General features: G+C 46.3%; 1 protein-coding gene across 4 annotated transcripts in view; it reads right to left on the minus strand.

Annotated features, from left to right (window-relative positions):
* Positions 1 to 687: 687 nt before the first annotated feature.
* Positions 688 to 18,360, minus strand: part of LOC144940779 (uncharacterized) — a 33,808-nt gene continuing 16,135 nt past the window's right edge. For 3 of the 4 annotated variants that reach the window (XM_078867193.1, XM_078867201.1, XM_078867184.1), the window contains exons 7-21: positions 16,799 to 16,948; positions 16,266 to 16,319; positions 15,619 to 15,827; positions 13,941 to 14,034; positions 13,357 to 13,438; positions 12,179 to 12,325; positions 11,537 to 11,823; positions 10,089 to 10,488; positions 7,736 to 7,835; positions 7,304 to 7,378; positions 6,849 to 7,011; positions 6,138 to 6,179; positions 4,790 to 4,909; positions 3,643 to 3,831; positions 688 to 2,443 (exon numbers count right to left, since the gene is read on the minus strand). In XM_078867193.1, coding sequence (XP_078723319.1) covers positions 2,276 to 2,443; positions 3,643 to 3,831; positions 4,790 to 4,909; positions 6,138 to 6,179; positions 6,849 to 7,011; positions 7,304 to 7,378; positions 7,736 to 7,835; positions 10,089 to 10,488; positions 11,537 to 11,823; positions 12,179 to 12,325; positions 13,357 to 13,438; positions 13,941 to 14,034; positions 15,619 to 15,827; positions 16,266 to 16,319; positions 16,799 to 16,948 — 2,280 coding nt within the window. In that variant the 3' untranslated portion in view covers positions 688 to 2,275. The remainder of the gene's footprint in view (positions 2,444 to 3,642; positions 3,832 to 4,789; positions 4,910 to 6,137; positions 6,180 to 6,848; positions 7,012 to 7,303; positions 7,379 to 7,735; positions 7,836 to 10,088; positions 10,489 to 11,536; positions 11,824 to 12,178; positions 12,326 to 13,356; positions 13,439 to 13,940; positions 14,035 to 15,618; positions 15,828 to 16,265; positions 16,320 to 16,798; positions 16,949 to 18,360) is intronic. The other variant, XM_078867210.1, reaches the window with a different exon arrangement.

Here is an 18,360-nt window from a genome sequence, read left to right on the forward strand (position 1 = left end):
TTCCTCTATAGCCTCCCCAAATCCCTCCTCTGCATCCATAAACAAAATCACATCACTCTCACATTGCTCCGCTGGCTCCAATACAATCCCAGATACATTTAAGATCATACTTGCCTCTTGAAGAGGAGTTCTTATACGCCTGTGGAAATGTATTGCCCCAAGTGAATTGCAAATATGAGAAAGGATATGATTGTATAGGAAAACGGGCAGAATTCTACCAAAAAGTGGCAGAATATGGTCAAAATATCTCTACAAGTCCGGACTGGTGTCTCAAAAGCACAGCACCCCCCCCCCCCCCAATATTGAGTGCAACTTCAGAAGATTCTGACTTAAAACTTTCGTGACTGCAGGAATTCATATTCTTGTTTTTTCGGTAAAGTCACGTGAATATAGAAAAAAAAAAATCTAAATAATTAAATTTAATAAAAAAACATTTGAAAATAATAAAAGCAAAAACCCCACGACGTTTCGATCGCAACACGTGACTTTACCGAAAGAACCAAGAATATTCAGAAGATTCACCACGTAATGCGTATACCGCCCTCTGCTGAGCAGACATGCTCAAAACCAGTTGGCTGTAACTTTCAATGAAACACAGCACTGCATTTGTTTTAAGTCAAATCCTCGAGCTTAGGTGGAATTAAAGACAAATATTCACAAAAAAAGAAACATTCAGCTGATTTAACCAATTTATTATTTTACTCAACTCGTGGAAAATATTACACATTTTAAGATGAACTACTCTTATCTTCTAAAATCAATGACAAGATACACAAAAAATGTCAAATACCAGCAAAGCTCCTAAATAAGGTCACAAAAGCAATTTCACCTGTCCAAATAACTTTCAAAAATGGAATGTAACCTGTCTGCATTGTAACAAATTAAAAAATATATTCCAGTAGTAATCCCACAATTATAAAAATCCAATGTCGAATGTATTTCTAAACCTACTGAAAGTAAAACTGCTTTAGATGAAAACCCGTATTTGCTAGCAAGTCATTGCAGCAGCCGGGCTAATTTTGTGCGTCAACATCACAGAATGTATTTAAACTCAGAAGTTAAATCAATCAATGCTCGAATAAATGGACAGTAAAGAGCGCAATAATCCGAGTTAATGAAAAAAAATGCTTCCACAATATATACCCTTTGTTAACAACAAAATCCACAACAAAATAAAATCCCAACAAAAGCAGCCATAAAATAATTACAGCCCTCATCAGATCAAGCTACACCAGTGCACTTGCATGATATTTCTCAAATCCCAACAGTTTAAAATCTATCCCAGCATAACAGCAGCATCGTGAAGGCGAGCGAAAAAAAACCAACGCTATACTGTGTCGATTGTTTAAAAAGGATACATTAAATGCGTTGATCAAAATTACGCTTGAGCATAAAACCAACCTTACATAATTAAGAGTTTCCAGTGTTTTGACGGCAACGGTAGTGCTCTGTAATAAACAGTGGTTCACATTCAACGCTTGGCAAACGTACAAACATTTGGCGGTTTGGCCCTAACTGATCACCGCTCAGACGCGCAACGGCGAGCGAGTTGCTTTACTCATCTACTTGTTCTGCTCTCGGGGGGGCCCCTCTGCCCCCTGCGCGATGACGACGCGCAGAGTGCGCGGAGGTATCACACCCACAGTTAAAATGACAACGGTATATTCCTTGTAAAAAGTACACGCCAGTAGTAATTACGAAATCACACCTAATTTGTTTTAAAAAGTGCATTCCTTCATTGTTTACATTGGTCCCACAGTTAAAAAATGAAAAAAGTTCATTATTTGCAAGTGATCATTAAAGTAGAGCCTCTATTTACAGGAGGGAGTGACTTGAGTTTTTTTTTGGAATCCACATTAATAAAAAATATCATTCGAGTAAAACCCCTCCCCCCAAATCACTCTCATATATAAAAAAAATCATCAATGAGAATGAAAACAGCTAAGCTATATCAGGTACCCTGCCAGTCTCCCTGTTAGCTCAGGGGCCCACGAGGTCCATGTTATGTTTCACAATTCAGCTGTCGAGCAGACACTACACATTCGTTTGACGGAACTACCTGCACACCTTTTGTAAGGCCGAACAACAACAAGACACCACTGTGCTCGAAGACGGTGGCGTTTCAGCAACTCGGGTATGAAGGCACTCCCTGGACAAGGCTACTCCCGGGCACCTGGAGACACGAGGTTAACTACATGTGGCTGTGCCCAATGGCCTCAAAGCGTGGCCGTGCGGTGCCTTGCACGTGACACGCACACGCATTTCTCGGTTTTGTTCACGCATCCGACTGGCCACTCGGGATACCGTCAACCTTCTTCCTTGACTTTTCCTTCAGTTTTGCTTGCTTATCTTGAGCCTTGCGCTCCTTCTCAATGGCCATCTTGAGATCCTTCAGTTTCTTCTTGATAATGGTTCGGTCGCTTACATCGGTAACGCCCAGAGCCTAGGGATCGTTCACAACCCACATTGCCATGCAAATTAACACACAACAAGTCAGAATCGCGTATTGATCATGAAGGTATTTTCTTTACGGAAACCATTAAATCCATGCACAACGTATGGAGCATCCTGTCACATTCCCATAATAATATGGAAGGACAATATTTCGCACAAATCAAATGGGGGTTGTTTTGTCCTATTTCCCCAATTTTATTACAACTGTTCTGTCCGTGTCATGCCACATGTGTTAATTTCACAACGGTTGCAGAGGTGTGCATTAACTAACATGTGAAAATATCCCACGGAAGTTGATATCAGAGATATATCTAGAGGTGACCTCTTATGCACACTAGTAGGAGCTGTTTCATTGCACCCTTAAATAAGTTGGGCAATAGTGAAAATGCTAATTTAGTTTCTGTCACACCTAGGGCTTTTTGCCAAATTCAGTAAAAAAAATACAATTTATCTTCATATAATCGCTTTTTTTTAAGTCATCGGTGAGCAAGAGCAATAATTATCGAATGTGACGTCTCTATCTTGTGTATGCTCTCCAATCTACATGTCCTTTCCTGTCTCCAAGTGTAATTTGAAGTATGCACCTCTCTCTACGCTTCTTTGCACACATTCATCCAGCAGTGGATACATCACAGCACGGTTTGGCTATGTATGGTGCGAAAGAAGTCCAACATGTATCACAGCTGAAAATGGTAATTATGCATAATCATGATTTAAAGCTTTCGTGACTGCAGAGATTCATATTCTTGGTTCTTTCGGTAAAGTCACGTAGAAGGGAAACAATAAAATAATAAAAATATAAAACAATATTTTTTTATTTTATTTTATTGTTTCCCTTCTACGTGACTATACCGAAAAAACCAAGAATATGTCTAATCATGTTATTAAGTCACGCGCCTTAAGAAAATCGCTATAATCTTTAAAAATCGTTGAACGTTGGTTGGCGGATGTGGTGGAAGATGCCAAGAGAAGTCGACTACCGACACTGATACGGGCGTCTCTGGCAACACCGCCGAGCACTGCTGATGACAAGCGCAGGCCCCTCTGAGAGCAAGGATTTCAAAATAGGAGGTCGATGTCACTTGCGCCGATATACATGCCCCCTTTAGACTTCCAAACGCGAAAAAATCGCGTAACAAACGTTACGTTCGTGACTCCGCGTGCCAGGTGTGATGTTTCTCCGCACACCTTCAGCTTGTTGATGTCCAGCTGCAGGAGATCCTCCCCACTCACATTCTTGTCCTCGAACTGCTGTGTGTACTGCTGCATGCCCAGCACCATGAGCCACTGGCACACCTGCTGTGACGTCCACTCCACCACCTCACGGTTTTGCCAGTGGTGACCCCGAGATGGGGACGGCTCGTCCTTGGCTCCAGGCTGACGACAAAAGGAGTTTAGGCACAAGGTTGATGCATTCAGTCCACTCTCTTCATAATTGTAAAGGTAGCACAAATACGGAACAGTCCGGTCTCACATCCTGCCTTGATGCAGTGTCAGCTTGGATTGGTTATAACCGCAGGTAAATGTATCTAAAGAGATAAGTACTTGCTGTAATTGGCAAAGAAAGCAAGGAACCCAGTTTGAGTGTAAACCTCGTAACCTGTGACATTACTCAGTGGAAGAGAGTCCAAAACTTTGGAATTATCATTGATTACAAGCTTTAATTCTTTCTCCACACATCACAATCTGCAGGACTCTGTAATTTATTTACCACAGCTGCTGCTGAGACCTTAAACCGTGCCTTCATCACATCTTCACTGAACTATTGCAACTCTCTCCTATGCGGCTTCCCCAATTCCCTAGTCTCCGAACTCCAGGTGATCCAAAATGCTGCTGCTAGTCTTCTCACCCACACCTGTAAACACCCTCACACAAACACACCAATCCCTCCACTGGTTCCCAATCCAATCCCAGATCTAACTCACCATCTTCAAGATCCTCCATGGACTCTTCCCCGCCTACCTCTCCCCGCTCTTCTCACTCGGCTCCCGTCCATTCACTCTACGCGTCAGCAACCAAGGTTCTCTGCTCAAGCCCCCAGTCAACCTTCAATAAGTGGGAGGTCGATGATTCTCGTTTACTTCCCCTTAGTCTGGAACTCCCTTCTCCAAGTCATGCACGCTGTCGACTCTGCATCCCGGTTCAAATTCAGGATTAGGACTTGAATTTATTTTCCTCTGGCTATAGCCGATTGCCGTCCCTATGAATTAAATACGGCCACTGTTTCTGTACAGAGAGAGCCTTGAAAGAAAGACACTTTGAGACGATGTAAATCTAGAAAGTGCTGTACTCTTGTGTTGCACAGGCTTGTGTGTGTGTGCGTGTGTGTGTGCACCTGGCTGGCAGCAAGGACGAAGGTGTGCGAGTGGCCCGTGGCCTTGGGCTCCGTGATCATGCCGGGCAGCTCTTCCGATGCGCCACTGCCGGGGCTGAAACTGCCACTGCCGGATGACCTCTGCGGAGCAAGCAACCCCGCCGCCCCCACCAGCCACACAGGTTCAGTGCTCACCTCATCCAGGTTACACTATCCACAACTTCATTTGATACATAAAAAGGAAACGGCCAGGAGTATAATTCTGTGCAAAAAGTGCACGAGACTCCTGCAATGTTTTACAAGCTCATCACCCTTCTACACAATGCAGATGCATTCAAACACAAACACCAAAGAGAAAGCTAAACAATTTGATCACAGCCTTGTCACACCTTCCTAATAGATGGCCAGATTTGACATTAACTCTTGTCAATTTATTTTTATTATATTCGAATAAATGTAACATATTGTGATTCTCAAAACAAGAAGACCACATACATGCCATGTGGTATTTTAATTAAGCAGTTTGGTTTGCAGCTCTGAAGCCAAATTAAACCCCTGCAGTGCAAATTATTTAAATATGAACCAAGTTACCTTACAATTCCACTTCACTTATACATTCAATCCTCATGGGATCAGTATGACAGGGGCGATGTGCACAAACAGTACATATAAAATAATGGGCGATGATTAAAATGTTACCTGCTGTTTGTACATGTGTATCTCACACGATATGGTTTGTTGCAATCCTAAGCAACAAAGGATTAATCGACACTCATCGAGATCAGTGCGAGTAATCTTTGATTGAGCGTAAGAGTTAAAACATTGAAAATATCTCTACAGCTTTTTAAACGCTTGAAAGACGTGAAATGGTCATGGTTTTGTTTGCCTAACAACGTCCATGTTACGGCTGTGATTTATTGTTGCTTTGTCAGCAAAGAGTTTAGGAATTCCACAACAAAAGCATGTGATCCACCACAGATCTCCTTCCGCCAGTTGGGAAATAACCACATTCAACAGAACCTGTAATGCTTCTCAAACGGTGTTTACGTACACACACAAAAAATACAAAATTGAGAGACATGCCCAGAGGGTGTAACAGTTAAAGTTAGAGCAGTAACTAGACCCCGCTTATTTTCAGCCAAACCATTTCTGGGTTTCAGCTGCCGGAGGCAGCCACGGTGAATGTGAATTGCACTGCATGCTGGTCAAAACTGCCTCATTAAATGGCCAACTATAAGTCGATCCCAAAATGGTTTCAGAGCTGATAAACGGAGTCTGTTTATGCCCCAAAGTATGGTACAAGCTGACCATGCACATCACAGAGCATGCACGAGTGTATAGCAACCGCACGGACATCTGTGTACTATACCCTCAGTGAACGTCTGAAGAAGGACGTGAGAGCTGAGGTCGTCTGAACGAAACAACCAACATGGCCACGTCAATTTGGATTTTAGAACGGTACATCCTGAGCTCTCAGTTTAACTGCATAATGTACAAAACAACTTAATAGTAAGACATGAATATCACTTTTAAGCAACTGGCAACAACTTTAAAGAAACATATCTAAAATCTATGAAACAAGACACATGTGTAAGCATTATTTAAATGTCTCACAAAAGTCCATAGTAATGGTGTACAATACCAGACATTGAATGCATATCCATATTCTCTCATCCTTGGATTTATGACACAGTGACCCCCCCCACACCCTAACCCCCACCTTAGTGATGAGTAGGAGAGGCTGCACTTTGACCTTGCCTCAGCCTGCTGTTGCAATCTAGCAGGACCTGCTGCTTTAACCCAGTGACTCTACAACTCTTTGACTACATCGTGCTGCATTAATCTATGACACGATGAATGAAACATAATAAAAGTAGAGGTATCCCAAGATGATAATAACTCGGAAATGTGGTTAGGCCACATTAATCTTAGAGAAAAACGCATCCATGATCTTCACACAAAAAAAACACTAGTTCATGTTGAATGCTGCCACTGGAGAGTGAACCAATGAGTGTGGGGGCCTTAGTCATTGTGGCACGCCCAGGGGAGGCTGTGCGCTTGCCCACGACTGGGTGGGTACCTTCTGCTGACTCCCCGCGGTGGCAGGGCTGCTCTCGGTGAACTCGTCCGAAGAACCGGAGCCACGGCGGCTCCAGGGCATGCGCATGCACGAGGTGGTGACGGGCGGCTGCGGCTCGCGCTCCAACGTCGCGCTCCCCGCCCCGAGGCTCTCGTGGGAGTCTCTGCACAGGGGTCAGGGCGATGGTGGTGAGGTCATGTGAGAGGGGGTCACCCCGTGAGAGGTCACAGGAGGAGAGTGGCACATTTGACACGGGGTCAAAACTGAAATGGTAGTGAAAAGGGGTTACGTGTTCTGCGTCAGAATCACTTGGGAGTTACTCTTCTCGCATCACAGACCGACGATATGAGGAAACTTTAGCTGATGTATTAGCTTCTGTTTGTTAGGGCACACAACTGTGTAATATTATCCTGTTGTAATCTTGAAAATCCAATGTAGTTTATTGGCATGCTCACTTGCTCGCTGCAGAGTAGCGGTTGGGGTGTCTTTCAGACTTCTTTCCTTTGCCCATGGAACGTCGCAGTGGGGCCCTAAGTCACGAGAGAATATACGAGGACAACACGAGAGATGGGAGCACGAACCACAATTCACACTGCACTGGGAGATGTTATCATAAATGTAGTCTTGGTGCATTTCCACAAATGTTTACAAGTTGTGTACCTACAGAGAATAAAACATCGCTTGTAATTTACATTTTGACGAAGCATAACACTCCTGTTCGCAATGTTACGTCCAGATAAGGATTTAAAAAAATTAAAACACAACAAATTAGCTTGTTATGATAATAATTACAACGTTACGTTATTTATTTTAGTTATTTATTATTACATTGCAATAGACTTTGCGCACTGTGAAGTGGAACACCACACGGAATGCCACGGACTCACCCGAGGAACTTGAGCGGCCCCTTCCCCAGGGAAAGGCGCTCGCGGGAACCCACGCGCAGGGGCCCTTCTTCGCTAGCGGCACCATCCTTGTTCCTCTCGTCTGCCAGAGCAACATCAGAAGCACACGCAGCACATGCAGCAGCACACGCAGCAGCACGCAGCAGCACACAGCAGCAGCAGCACACGCAGCAGCACGCAGCAGCACACAGCAGCAGCAGCACACGCAGCAGCAGCACGCAGCAGCACGCAGCAGCACACAGCAGCAGCAGCACACGCAGCAGCACGCAGCAGCACGCAGCAGCACACAGCAGCAGCAGCACACGCAGCAGCACACGCAGCAGCACGCAGCAGCACGCAGCAGCACACAGCAGCAGCAGCAGCAGCACACACAGCAGCAGCACGCAGCAGCACACGCAGCAGCAGCACGCAGCAGCACACGCAGCAGCAGCACATGCAGCGGCACACAGCAGCACACAGCAGCAGCAGCACATGCAGCAGCAGCACGCAGCAGCACGCAGCACATGCAGCAGCACACGCAGCAGCAGCACATGCAGCAGCACACGCAACAGCACGCAGCAGCACACAGCAGCAGCACACGCAGCAGCAGCACATGCAGCAGCACACGCAGCAGCAGCACACGCAACAGCACGCAGCAGCACACAGCAGCAGCAGCACATGCAGCAGCACACGCAGCAGCAGCACACAGCAGCAGCAGCACATGCAGCAGCACATGCAGCAGCACACGCAACAGCACGCAGCAGCACACAGCAGCAGCAGCACACGCAACAGCAGCATGCAGCAGCACACGCAGCAGCAGCACGCAGCAGCACACGCAGCAGCACACACAGCAGCAGCACACACAGCAGCAGCAGCAGCACATGCAGCACACGCAGCACACGCAGCACATGCAGCAGCAGCACACGCAGCACACGCAGCAGCACACACAGCAGCAGCACACACAGCAGCAGCACACGCAGCAGCATCAGAAGCACACGCAGCACACGCAGCACACGCAGCACATGCAGCAGCAGCACACGCAGCAGCACACACAGCAGCAGCAGCACGCAGCAGCACACACAGCAGCAGCAACACACGCAGCAGCAGCACGCAGCAGCACACGCAGCACATGCAGCACACACAGCAGCAGCAGCACGCAGCAGCACACACAGCAGCAGCAGCACACGCAGCAGCAGCACGCAGCAGCACACGCATCACATGCAGCACACACGCAGCAGCAGCACGCAGCAGCACACACAGCAGCAGCAGCACACGCAGCAGCAGCACGCAGCAGCACACGCAGCACATGCAGCACACACAGCAGCAGCAGCACGCAGCAGCACACGCAGCAGCACACGCAGCAGAAGCACGACCACATCAGCGCCAGGTGATCTCACCGCTCCAGCCGAGCGAGCTTTCAAGTTACTTGATTTGGCACTTTCGTGACTGCAGGAATTACTCTTTGGTTCTTTCGGTAAAGTCACATAGAAAGAGAAAAGAATAATTTAATAATTATTATTGAATAAAAAAAAAAAAAAATTATACTTTTTTACTTATTATTTTCTCTTTCTATGTGACTTTATCGAAAGAACCAAAGAGTAATTTTAAGTTACTTGTTTTAATTTACTTTCTTATAATTTTATTCAGCAGAGAGCTAGTTGGTACCGCTGAGATCCTGAGTTCTCATAAGGGATGGCCGCCGTTGCTTAAACGGTGTTCTCAAGCATGGCAATTTGCTGACCTCAGTCCAGTCAACAATGACAAAACCGTCGTATTGAATTTGGGTTTGTACTTAATTCGGATATATTCTAGCGCTGAAATTTTATAATGTTAGTTTGACTGTCATGCGATGAACAATCTCATAGCAGAGTGTATTGGAAAGCATGTCCATTATGTAAATAATAAATAGGCCACTGGAAGGATGTTTGCGGATAAGGTCTATGAAAATAATAATAATAATCTTCTGCAACTCTCCTGTCACATCAGATGCATTGTTTCTGTCACATTTCTGAAGGGATTATTTGTCTCATATGATTTGGAATTGGAGAAAAGACAAGCAACACAATTTCACTCAGCAAAATACATTCCCTGAGGTGGTAAGGGTGTCCGTGGCATGCTGCCATGAATGCGATGACTCGTTAAAGGGCATGCTCTTTAAGTAATGTACAAGTATGGATATTTAAATAAATATATATTACATTATAAAAAACGCTTGCTGTCCTCTGAAGTATTTTAGTTTTGAGAACATTGAAATCAACAGATATATATATACACTTTCCTCTCAAGTCCTTCCCGCACCTCCGATTAGCATGGTTGGCTACGTACGGTGCGAAACAAGTCCAACATACATACATACCCTTTGACTTTTTCTTCTTTTGCTGGGGTGTGGTGTCACCATTCTTGGCCTCTGCTGCCGCTGCGGTTGTTTTTCCACCGCCTTGCGAGGCATCGGCGGCAGTGGCAGATTTAGCCGACAGCTCCCCCATGACACGCGTGTACACGGGCAAAGAAGAGAGCGCCTGGGCGGGAGTGTACCGTGGCACAGCCGTCACTTCTGCCCCTGCCAACTCATCTGCAGCTGGGTTTGTTTCTGGAGCAGTTGCCCGCGCCAGGCCAGGCTCGAGGGAGCCCGTGGGTTCTGGTGCCTCACGCTGGGCGAGGTTCGAGGCCGACATCCCGATCGCCATGACTGCTGAGAGCATGTCAGAATCCTCGCCGCCAGTCTCCCCGCGCGCCTCGGAGCCAAAGGTCTCGTTCTGCGGAGAAACTGGGCTTTAGTTGCTCACGTTATCGAAGGCGGCCGTCGACGCGATCCATTCGATCGTGAGGAAATGGAACTTGTCGACAGCTGCCACGAGAAAAACAGCTGTACATGCAGATTGTTGTGAAACGACATTCAATAGTGACTCGAGTAATTGGTTTAAAACACAAGTGTGGCAAGTTGGTTTACAAATTATAGTTTATGACCACCAACTCCTGGTTTTCAAACAAAACCCAAATAATGTTAGCAAATGTCATCCATCTATATATTTTTTTTTCAGGCAATGTCTGTTTCAGAAATATTGTGTACTTAGCAGAACAAGCCCCCTCCCTCCCCACTCGGGCACCACTACCATACTTGTTGACCCAGGTCACCCTTGTAAAAGAGACCAATCTAAATGGGTTCTCATGTGGTTACGTCATTAATCAGCTATGCTTTATCCACTGCAAGATGAAGGCCTCCACACAACATCTGCATCCTTCACAAACCTGCGATGCCACAATCTATCCCCGTTCCGGCACCCAAGCCGATGTCCATCGCTCCATCTCCGTGTTAGCTTGGCCTCCATTGGCTGTCATTGCAACATCAGTCTCATCCGTCAGCCATATTCACTTTCTAGCAGTGTCCTGTTCAAGTCCATCTATATACCGTCCTTAACAGTCAACATGTCTCTTATCTGTAGTTTTTTTCTGTGATCCATGAGCTCTTCTCTTCACGAAAGTTAATTCCTTTTCAATGTCTTTGAAGTTAAAACTGATTTTTTTTTTTAAACACAAAGGAAGCCGCTGGTATTTCTCATCAAGACGATTCCTGATACGTTTCGATTCGATTATCTGATTGCTCACGTGAAAACATTTTAAACAAAATGGATTCAGCAATAGGTTTGAACATGATAAGTGTTCCAAAAACACACAGATCTATTACAGCAATATACACTGTAAATAAAGCTAATGGTTACTCCTGGAGAAAAATGCATGCAGCGGGATGAATTATTGAGCAGGCACATAATCTCGGCAATAAAGCGGAGTTGGCTGTGCACTCACTGCTGGAAGGTCTGCATCCTCCGTGGGACCGGCAACCTGCTCCGGAGTGGCGCCCTCCAGGGTCACCCGCAATGGGGTCATGCTCTCCGGGGTCGCGTGCCCTGCGTTCGCCCGCACCGGGGTGGCCCGCTCTGGGGTCACGCCCTCCGGGGTCGTGCCCTCCGGGGTCGCGCCCCGCAGCAGCATACGTGTTGGCTGCTTGCGCTTCGCATTCAACACGAGCTGCACCTTGGACTTGTGAGCGCTGCTGTCCAGACGTTGTGTCTGGGGCACGAGGTCATCGAAGTCTGCATGCAATCCCACACACACACACACACCCCCAAGCGTACTAATCTGTACCTTTTGGTTCCGGTTCTGTTTATCTCACTCGTTTCTCTTGCTCTCATCTCGCTAATCAGTATCTCTAAGCCCTGGTGGGCCATGGCTGAATGGGCAGCTGCAACAGCCTGCACAGGCCACATCTGGCCCATGGGCCGCTGGTTGAAAAAACATTGCTATAGAGCAGAGCGCACCCAAAGCAAACTAGGATACCTCAATGAAAACCTTCATTGAAACATTTAGGATACTAGAATAAAAAACGATTTTGTGAATATAATTTCTAGATAGCATCTGAATCAATGGCAGCTTTGCTTAGTGTCGTACCTGTGACTGGAACAATGGATACAGCTCCAGCTGTGTCTTGCTTATTTTCTCCTTGGGTTTTCACAGCTTCTTCATGAACCAATGGTAGGATATCATTCTGACCAACGTTAGAAACCTCTGAAATCTTGACATCAGAGATGCCAATTTCTGTAAAACAATCAACAAGCATAGTGTATAGCGTATATATTGTAAAGTTTAGTATACAGTGTCATTGCTTATGTAACTAAATCAAGATAACACCAGGGATCTGTATTTTTACCAAATGTCCATCCACTGATATTAAACACAGCCTAAATACTTAATTAGTTGCAAGAGTGCCGATTTATTAGTCAGGTCATTGACAATCTCTCAATCTCTTCCCATCCAAAACAACACACTCACCTTTTACACGACCGTCCATGGCAACGGTACGTTTCATTACCGTCGGCAGAAGTTCTCACACGCGCATAAAAAGCACTCACAGTTTCACGAGACTGCTGAAACATGAAAACATTGGCAGCCGATGCTGCCGTGGAGGCCTAGCAGGGCGAGGCGTACTGTGTAAGGTGAGATCCGCTGTAAGGAATCACGGAGCAAGCAGTCTGCAGCGAGCGCAGCTTCCAGTATAGCAGCGCGCGCTGGCAGCATGCAGCACGCGCGCACGTACGATGGAGGCATGCGCCGCGCCGGGTGGCGAGCCCAGGGTCGCAAGCGCGGAGTGGGCGGCCACAGTCATCATCATCTCCTCAGGAGCAAACATTTTTTTCCCTTAAGGTTTAAACCAAAAAGTGTTACATCTCATTACGTTGTATCATTCTTACGGTAGTTTGCCCAGAAAGCCTCACTTAAGAGTCAAGACTCGTTTTCTAGGGGGTACTGCCAAGAGGGGAATCATAACCCAGGCCCCCTCTTGCTGCGAGGCACGAGTGGTGACCGCTTCTTGATTGCATTAACATACCGGAGCATAAGCCATATCACGTCGCATCAAACGCTAGGTAAATACTGTCGGTAAAAATTACGCTTGCATAATATGCATGCAAAAGCACAGAACACATTGCAAAGCACGTATAATATTAGAGGCTGTTTTCTTCCAATACCATGGAAGTAACTTTCAATTTAAAAACATATCACTTTGCAATGCCATTAAATACGACACTCAGAAGCATAAAAATAAACTGCAATAAAAAAAACACACACACCACTGGGGACTGCTTCTCGTGCCTCACGGGAGACCTCCGGAGGCTTCATGAAGTCAGCCTTCGCCTGGTGCAGTGCTGCCATCTGCAGGAGGCACACAAAGCGCAACTCAACGCAACCGCGCGCAAACAAAACAAGAAATCCGAGGCTACAACAGAGGTCGCAAACGGGTTTTGATTCCTTACCCGTACCCGTACCCGGCCGCACCAGGGTCACAAACGGGTACCCGTACCCGGCCGGGTACACCCGGCCGGGTACGGGTAGGGTACGGGTATCGGGTACCTGATTGCGACCTCTGGGATGAAGCCATGTTGCAGGCGCGGGTGGCTTGATTCTAGGAACTTGAATTGTGAGAAGAGACAAGACGTTGGGAAATGAGTGACTAACGGTGACTCACCAGTGACTCACGGCCTACCCGTACCCGTACCCGGCCGCACCAGGGTCGCAAACGGGTACCCGTACCCGGCCGGGTACGGGTAGCCGGGTATCGGGTAGGGTACGGGTATCGGGTACCCGGTTGCGACCTCTGGGCTACAATTGGGACAATGGTTATCCAAACTCATTTCCACGGTTGCGGCCCTTTTACCTTCTCCACGCGCCCCTGCATCTGCTGCTCTTGCCTCTCCTTGAGCTCTTTGTTCGTTTGCTCCATAGCCGTCTTGAACGATGCCGGCAGTGTGCTGAAAACCACAAGAGCAAGGTTGAACTCACAAAGCAGAAGCGTTGTTACAAGCAACTAACAGCCCCGGGGGGAAGAGATCGGAGACGGAGTTTGCATCTGTCCACTTCGTTCATCTGCCTCCAATCGCAAGCATTTTCGCTTCTCATTTCCTGAGAACTGCTTTTTGTGTTTAGTTCGTCGAACCTTCTCCCGCACCTGCGATTGGTACGGTTGGCTACGTACGGTGCGAAAGACGTTCAACCTACATACGACGACGTGTTATATACATGTCGCAGAAAAATAAATGAACACATCATGTCAACACGAGCAGTCATCGGGGTATCCACCAAACGTGCTCGGTCGGGCTAAATGAGCGATATACAGATTTCAATGCCGGTTCACATTCACACCTGTTAAGACAGCAAAGTTGCTTCTCGTGAAATGTACGACAAACACCTCGTTCTCATTATCTAAACTTTACATGCAGAGAATCCTACCTCTAAGATCTTTTTTCTTTACCTCTGTTGCAATAACTTTTTGTTGTTGTTTATACCCTTTGTTTTTATACCACTTCTTCATTTGTTTGTTCGTGATTTAGCCTTTCAGGTGATTATGCATAAAAGTATTGTACAGCACAGATGCAAATAGCATGAACGACGCCGGAAAAAAAACTGAACTTATGATAAATACCAATAGTCGCACGAAGGTTCCCCATTAGTCACAAGCAACAGTTTAAAAGAGCAGACATTAAAAAAACAGATCCACTTGGCTACAATGTGCTATACCGGAGACAAAGGTCTAAAGGATTAGTTTAAAGCAGTTAATGCCTTTTTGCTACTATGGGATTAGTTTAAATCCTGAATGCCTTTCCGATACAATAGAAACACATCCACCCGGATAACATAAAGTCTGGGCTCAATTCCCGGGGCATTTTCTGGAATGTATACCTCTCCAAGTTTCACGAGCATGTGCTAGATATGTAAAGTATGTGCTTTTTAATGGTACTTGCTTCACGCATTCGTCATGACTGTACAACAGCCAGAAAAATTCTTTTGGGTTACTTTTCATTAAGACTGTAATATGCGTTTCTGTAAAAAAATTATTATGCAAGCCACTTTGAGATGCCATGTCATTTAAGCGCCCAATAAATACAAAACCTTATCCTTATTGCGAGAATTAACACCCCCCCCCCCCCACCCCTTGCTGACGAGTGCCCAAGTAATTCTAGATTTGAAGCTTTCGTGACTGCAAGGAATCATCTTCTTAGGTTTTTTCGGTAAAGTCACGTAGAAAGTAAAATAAAATAAAAAAATAAAAACAAAAATCACGACGTTTCGGAGGCAACACAAGTCTCCGTCATCAGGTGGGACCGTCACAGCCAGATTAGCTGTATCAAGTGAGGCAATGATTCAAGATGTAATCCCTTAAAAGCGAGTTGAGGGGGGAGGGAGAGGGAGGGGGGAGCTCATCAGACTATGGTAGCCAATGAAAGGAACGTATCGGGAGGGAGGGGGGGCGAGGCCAAAAGGGTGGGCGATGCCCAATTAAACCCGCAGCGTGGTCACTCTTTCTAACTCCGTTACTGCCAGGCTGCGCTTCATACCCAAGCAGCTCCTGCGGCAGCAGCATGACGAGGTGTGTGTACTTGGAGCTCAGATCGTCGTAACGCAAGCGGCTCTCCTTCAGGAACTCCTCGGCATCTCGGCTCTGGCCCTGCAGCCGCCCTGCCTCCTCGCGATTGTCCTGGATTGTCCCGAGAAGCATCGTCTTCTCCCGCCCCCACTCCTGCTTCTCTTTCTCCAGTTCTTTTATCTTAACGACAAGGGAACGCGTCACTTCAGTAGCCCCACGGGCCTCCAGATGACCTCGATTTGAGCATGCTGGCACGCCGAGTTTTGCAGCGAAATACAAATCAACTCAGTGCAAGTGACAAGCCTCGATGGCCACCACTGTGTCAGTCTGACACACAGCTGATTTCGTTACACTTATGCTTTTCAGTTACATAATGTGTATGTGAATGGCAAAAAAACTACATCTATATGCCCAGAAAACAAGGTGATGTGGCACAGCATCTCTGTCTGAAGGACCGCACAGGAATATTGATGTTAAATTGCACATCAAATGATTACATTTACCATGGTCAGATGACTCATTTGTGACAAAACGTCTACATTTATCACAGGGGTGGTATTCATTGAATGGCTTCTGTACTTGTGCAATCAAATATATTATCTCAATATGAATGTTTACCTTTTGCATCAGTCTTGATATTTCTCTTTCCTTTGCAGAATGTGCGTTTTGCAACTGAGAAAAAGCAATGCATGAAAATAAATGTTTTCATCGTGCACAGTACTGCAATGAAACTGGTTTCTGTTGCAGTTTGCATAGCAAGGGCGACACATTGAGATGTTATCATCATCATGCACATTGACTTTTCAATGTGAATAGTTGTGGAGACAATGACCACTGTCCAGCATCGACCATCGCAAACAGCCCAGTGCTTCTCTGCACACCTCACTGCACACGGTATATCCTCTCAACAAAATCAATTGAGAGAACAAACTCTCTCCATGTCATAAACAATTACAGAAATATTAAAACATTTTAAAGAAGCCTTCATAAATCCAAAAATCAATCCCATTATCAACTAGTGCACAACGCCGCATGCAATGACAAGGGTGCAATGGTTATCCAAACTCATTTCCACGGTTAAAGCCAAAGCCAAGCAGGCAAGAAATGGGGAGGAGGAACGGCTGCTCCCATGGACGCCCCGCCGCACTCACATCTTCCAGGGCATTCGCCTGCGACGCGGCCTCCATGTCCGGCGGATGGAAGAGCAGCTCGGTGGCGGGCAGCTCGCTGAGCTGGGTGACCATGCTGATGTGGTGACCGCCCAGGATCTCCTCGGCTTCGTCCATAGGACACGGCTCAGCCTGAAGGCACATTGTGATGCTGCTCAGCCTGCAAGTGAGTCACAGCCACTGTTCATATCTAATTGGCATGCAGGCACGGGCAGCGCAGCAGCTCACACATTTCAAGTGCCTTAGTGCTGTACCTGCGCGCCACTGCAAATTGTTCAAGCGGCACATAAATCAATGGACATGCGCGCAAGCGGCGTTCGTGCGGGGGAGGGGGGGCGTACGGCACGTGCTGCTTCTGTCGTGCTCAGCTGCGGGAAATGCGCCCTGCGATGGCTTTTTCCCTTTATCGCACGCCCACACGCGTGCTGGTGACTGTGCTAATTTCCCAACGCCGGGTGGAAGTGTACACCACGGCCCGGCAGACTGCACAACGCCACTGCCGAGCCTTGACAACGGAACGGGCCAATCCCCACCATTACTCTCAAAAGGCACCGAGATTGTTTGCAATGTATTGGTGAACTGAGAATCCATATCTCCAGGCCAGCAGCTCCAATTTTACACCCTAGCATGCAAGGTATGGTCACATACATTTCCTGTATTAAATGTTGTACATAAATTGGATTTTTGTCATGCAAAATGTTATGCTAATTATTCAATATCGCCACACAAATACATTTTGCAAGGCATAAATGGATAGAAATAAATCTGACACTTCAATATGTAAACTGGAGTGAAATGGCATGGCCTAAGGGAGATTAGGCACATAAACAGGGAGAAAAATAGAGACGGGGGGGGGGGCAGAGGTAGTGAGCGAGAAGCAGAGAAAGATTAAAAAAGGGAGTCAGAAAGACAACGCCAGACAGAGGGAGAGAGATAGGAAACTGAGAGACAAAGAGACACAGAGAGGGACAGACAGAGACAGAGAGACACGGAGTGAGGAGGACAGACTAAATGAGAGAAACAGAGACATCTCAGTTAATAAAAAAAAAATTGCTTCGATTTAGAAATTCGGCCAAATACATCACGAGTTATTCGATATTCATAATCGTAAAACGTGCTTTTCGCTACACCCCAAGCAACCAACTACTCAATAGGAGATGTAATAAAACTGCAGAACAAGACAATAATCGATCATGTAGATGATGGATAAAGTCCAATTTGGTTATAAGATCATAAAAAGGTGTTTATACATAAAATCCTCTACAACATGTTAGACGAGTTTGCCAAAAAAAAAACGAGGAGGTTCGTCGGAGGTGACTGGAAAACAACACGGTTTGTGTACATAGGGCAGTATTTATTGTATTGTTTGCTGCTGTAACTTGCTGACCCACCAATACTGGATATCTGTGAAAAAAATATCTCCATAGCTCATCAGATTCCTCCCGTTCTGATTCTCAGTACTTGAATACGGATCAGGAACAAAACGGTCAAAATAAGAGACGGGGCGAGTGAAAGTCGGAGGGTTTTTTTAGGAAATCTGAAAT

Source organism: Lampetra fluviatilis, chromosome 2 (genome assembly GCF_964198595.1).
Source record: "Lampetra fluviatilis chromosome 2, kcLamFluv1.1, whole genome shotgun sequence".
NCBI classification, from domain to species: Eukaryota; Metazoa; Chordata; class Hyperoartia; order Petromyzontiformes; family Petromyzontidae; genus Lampetra; species Lampetra fluviatilis.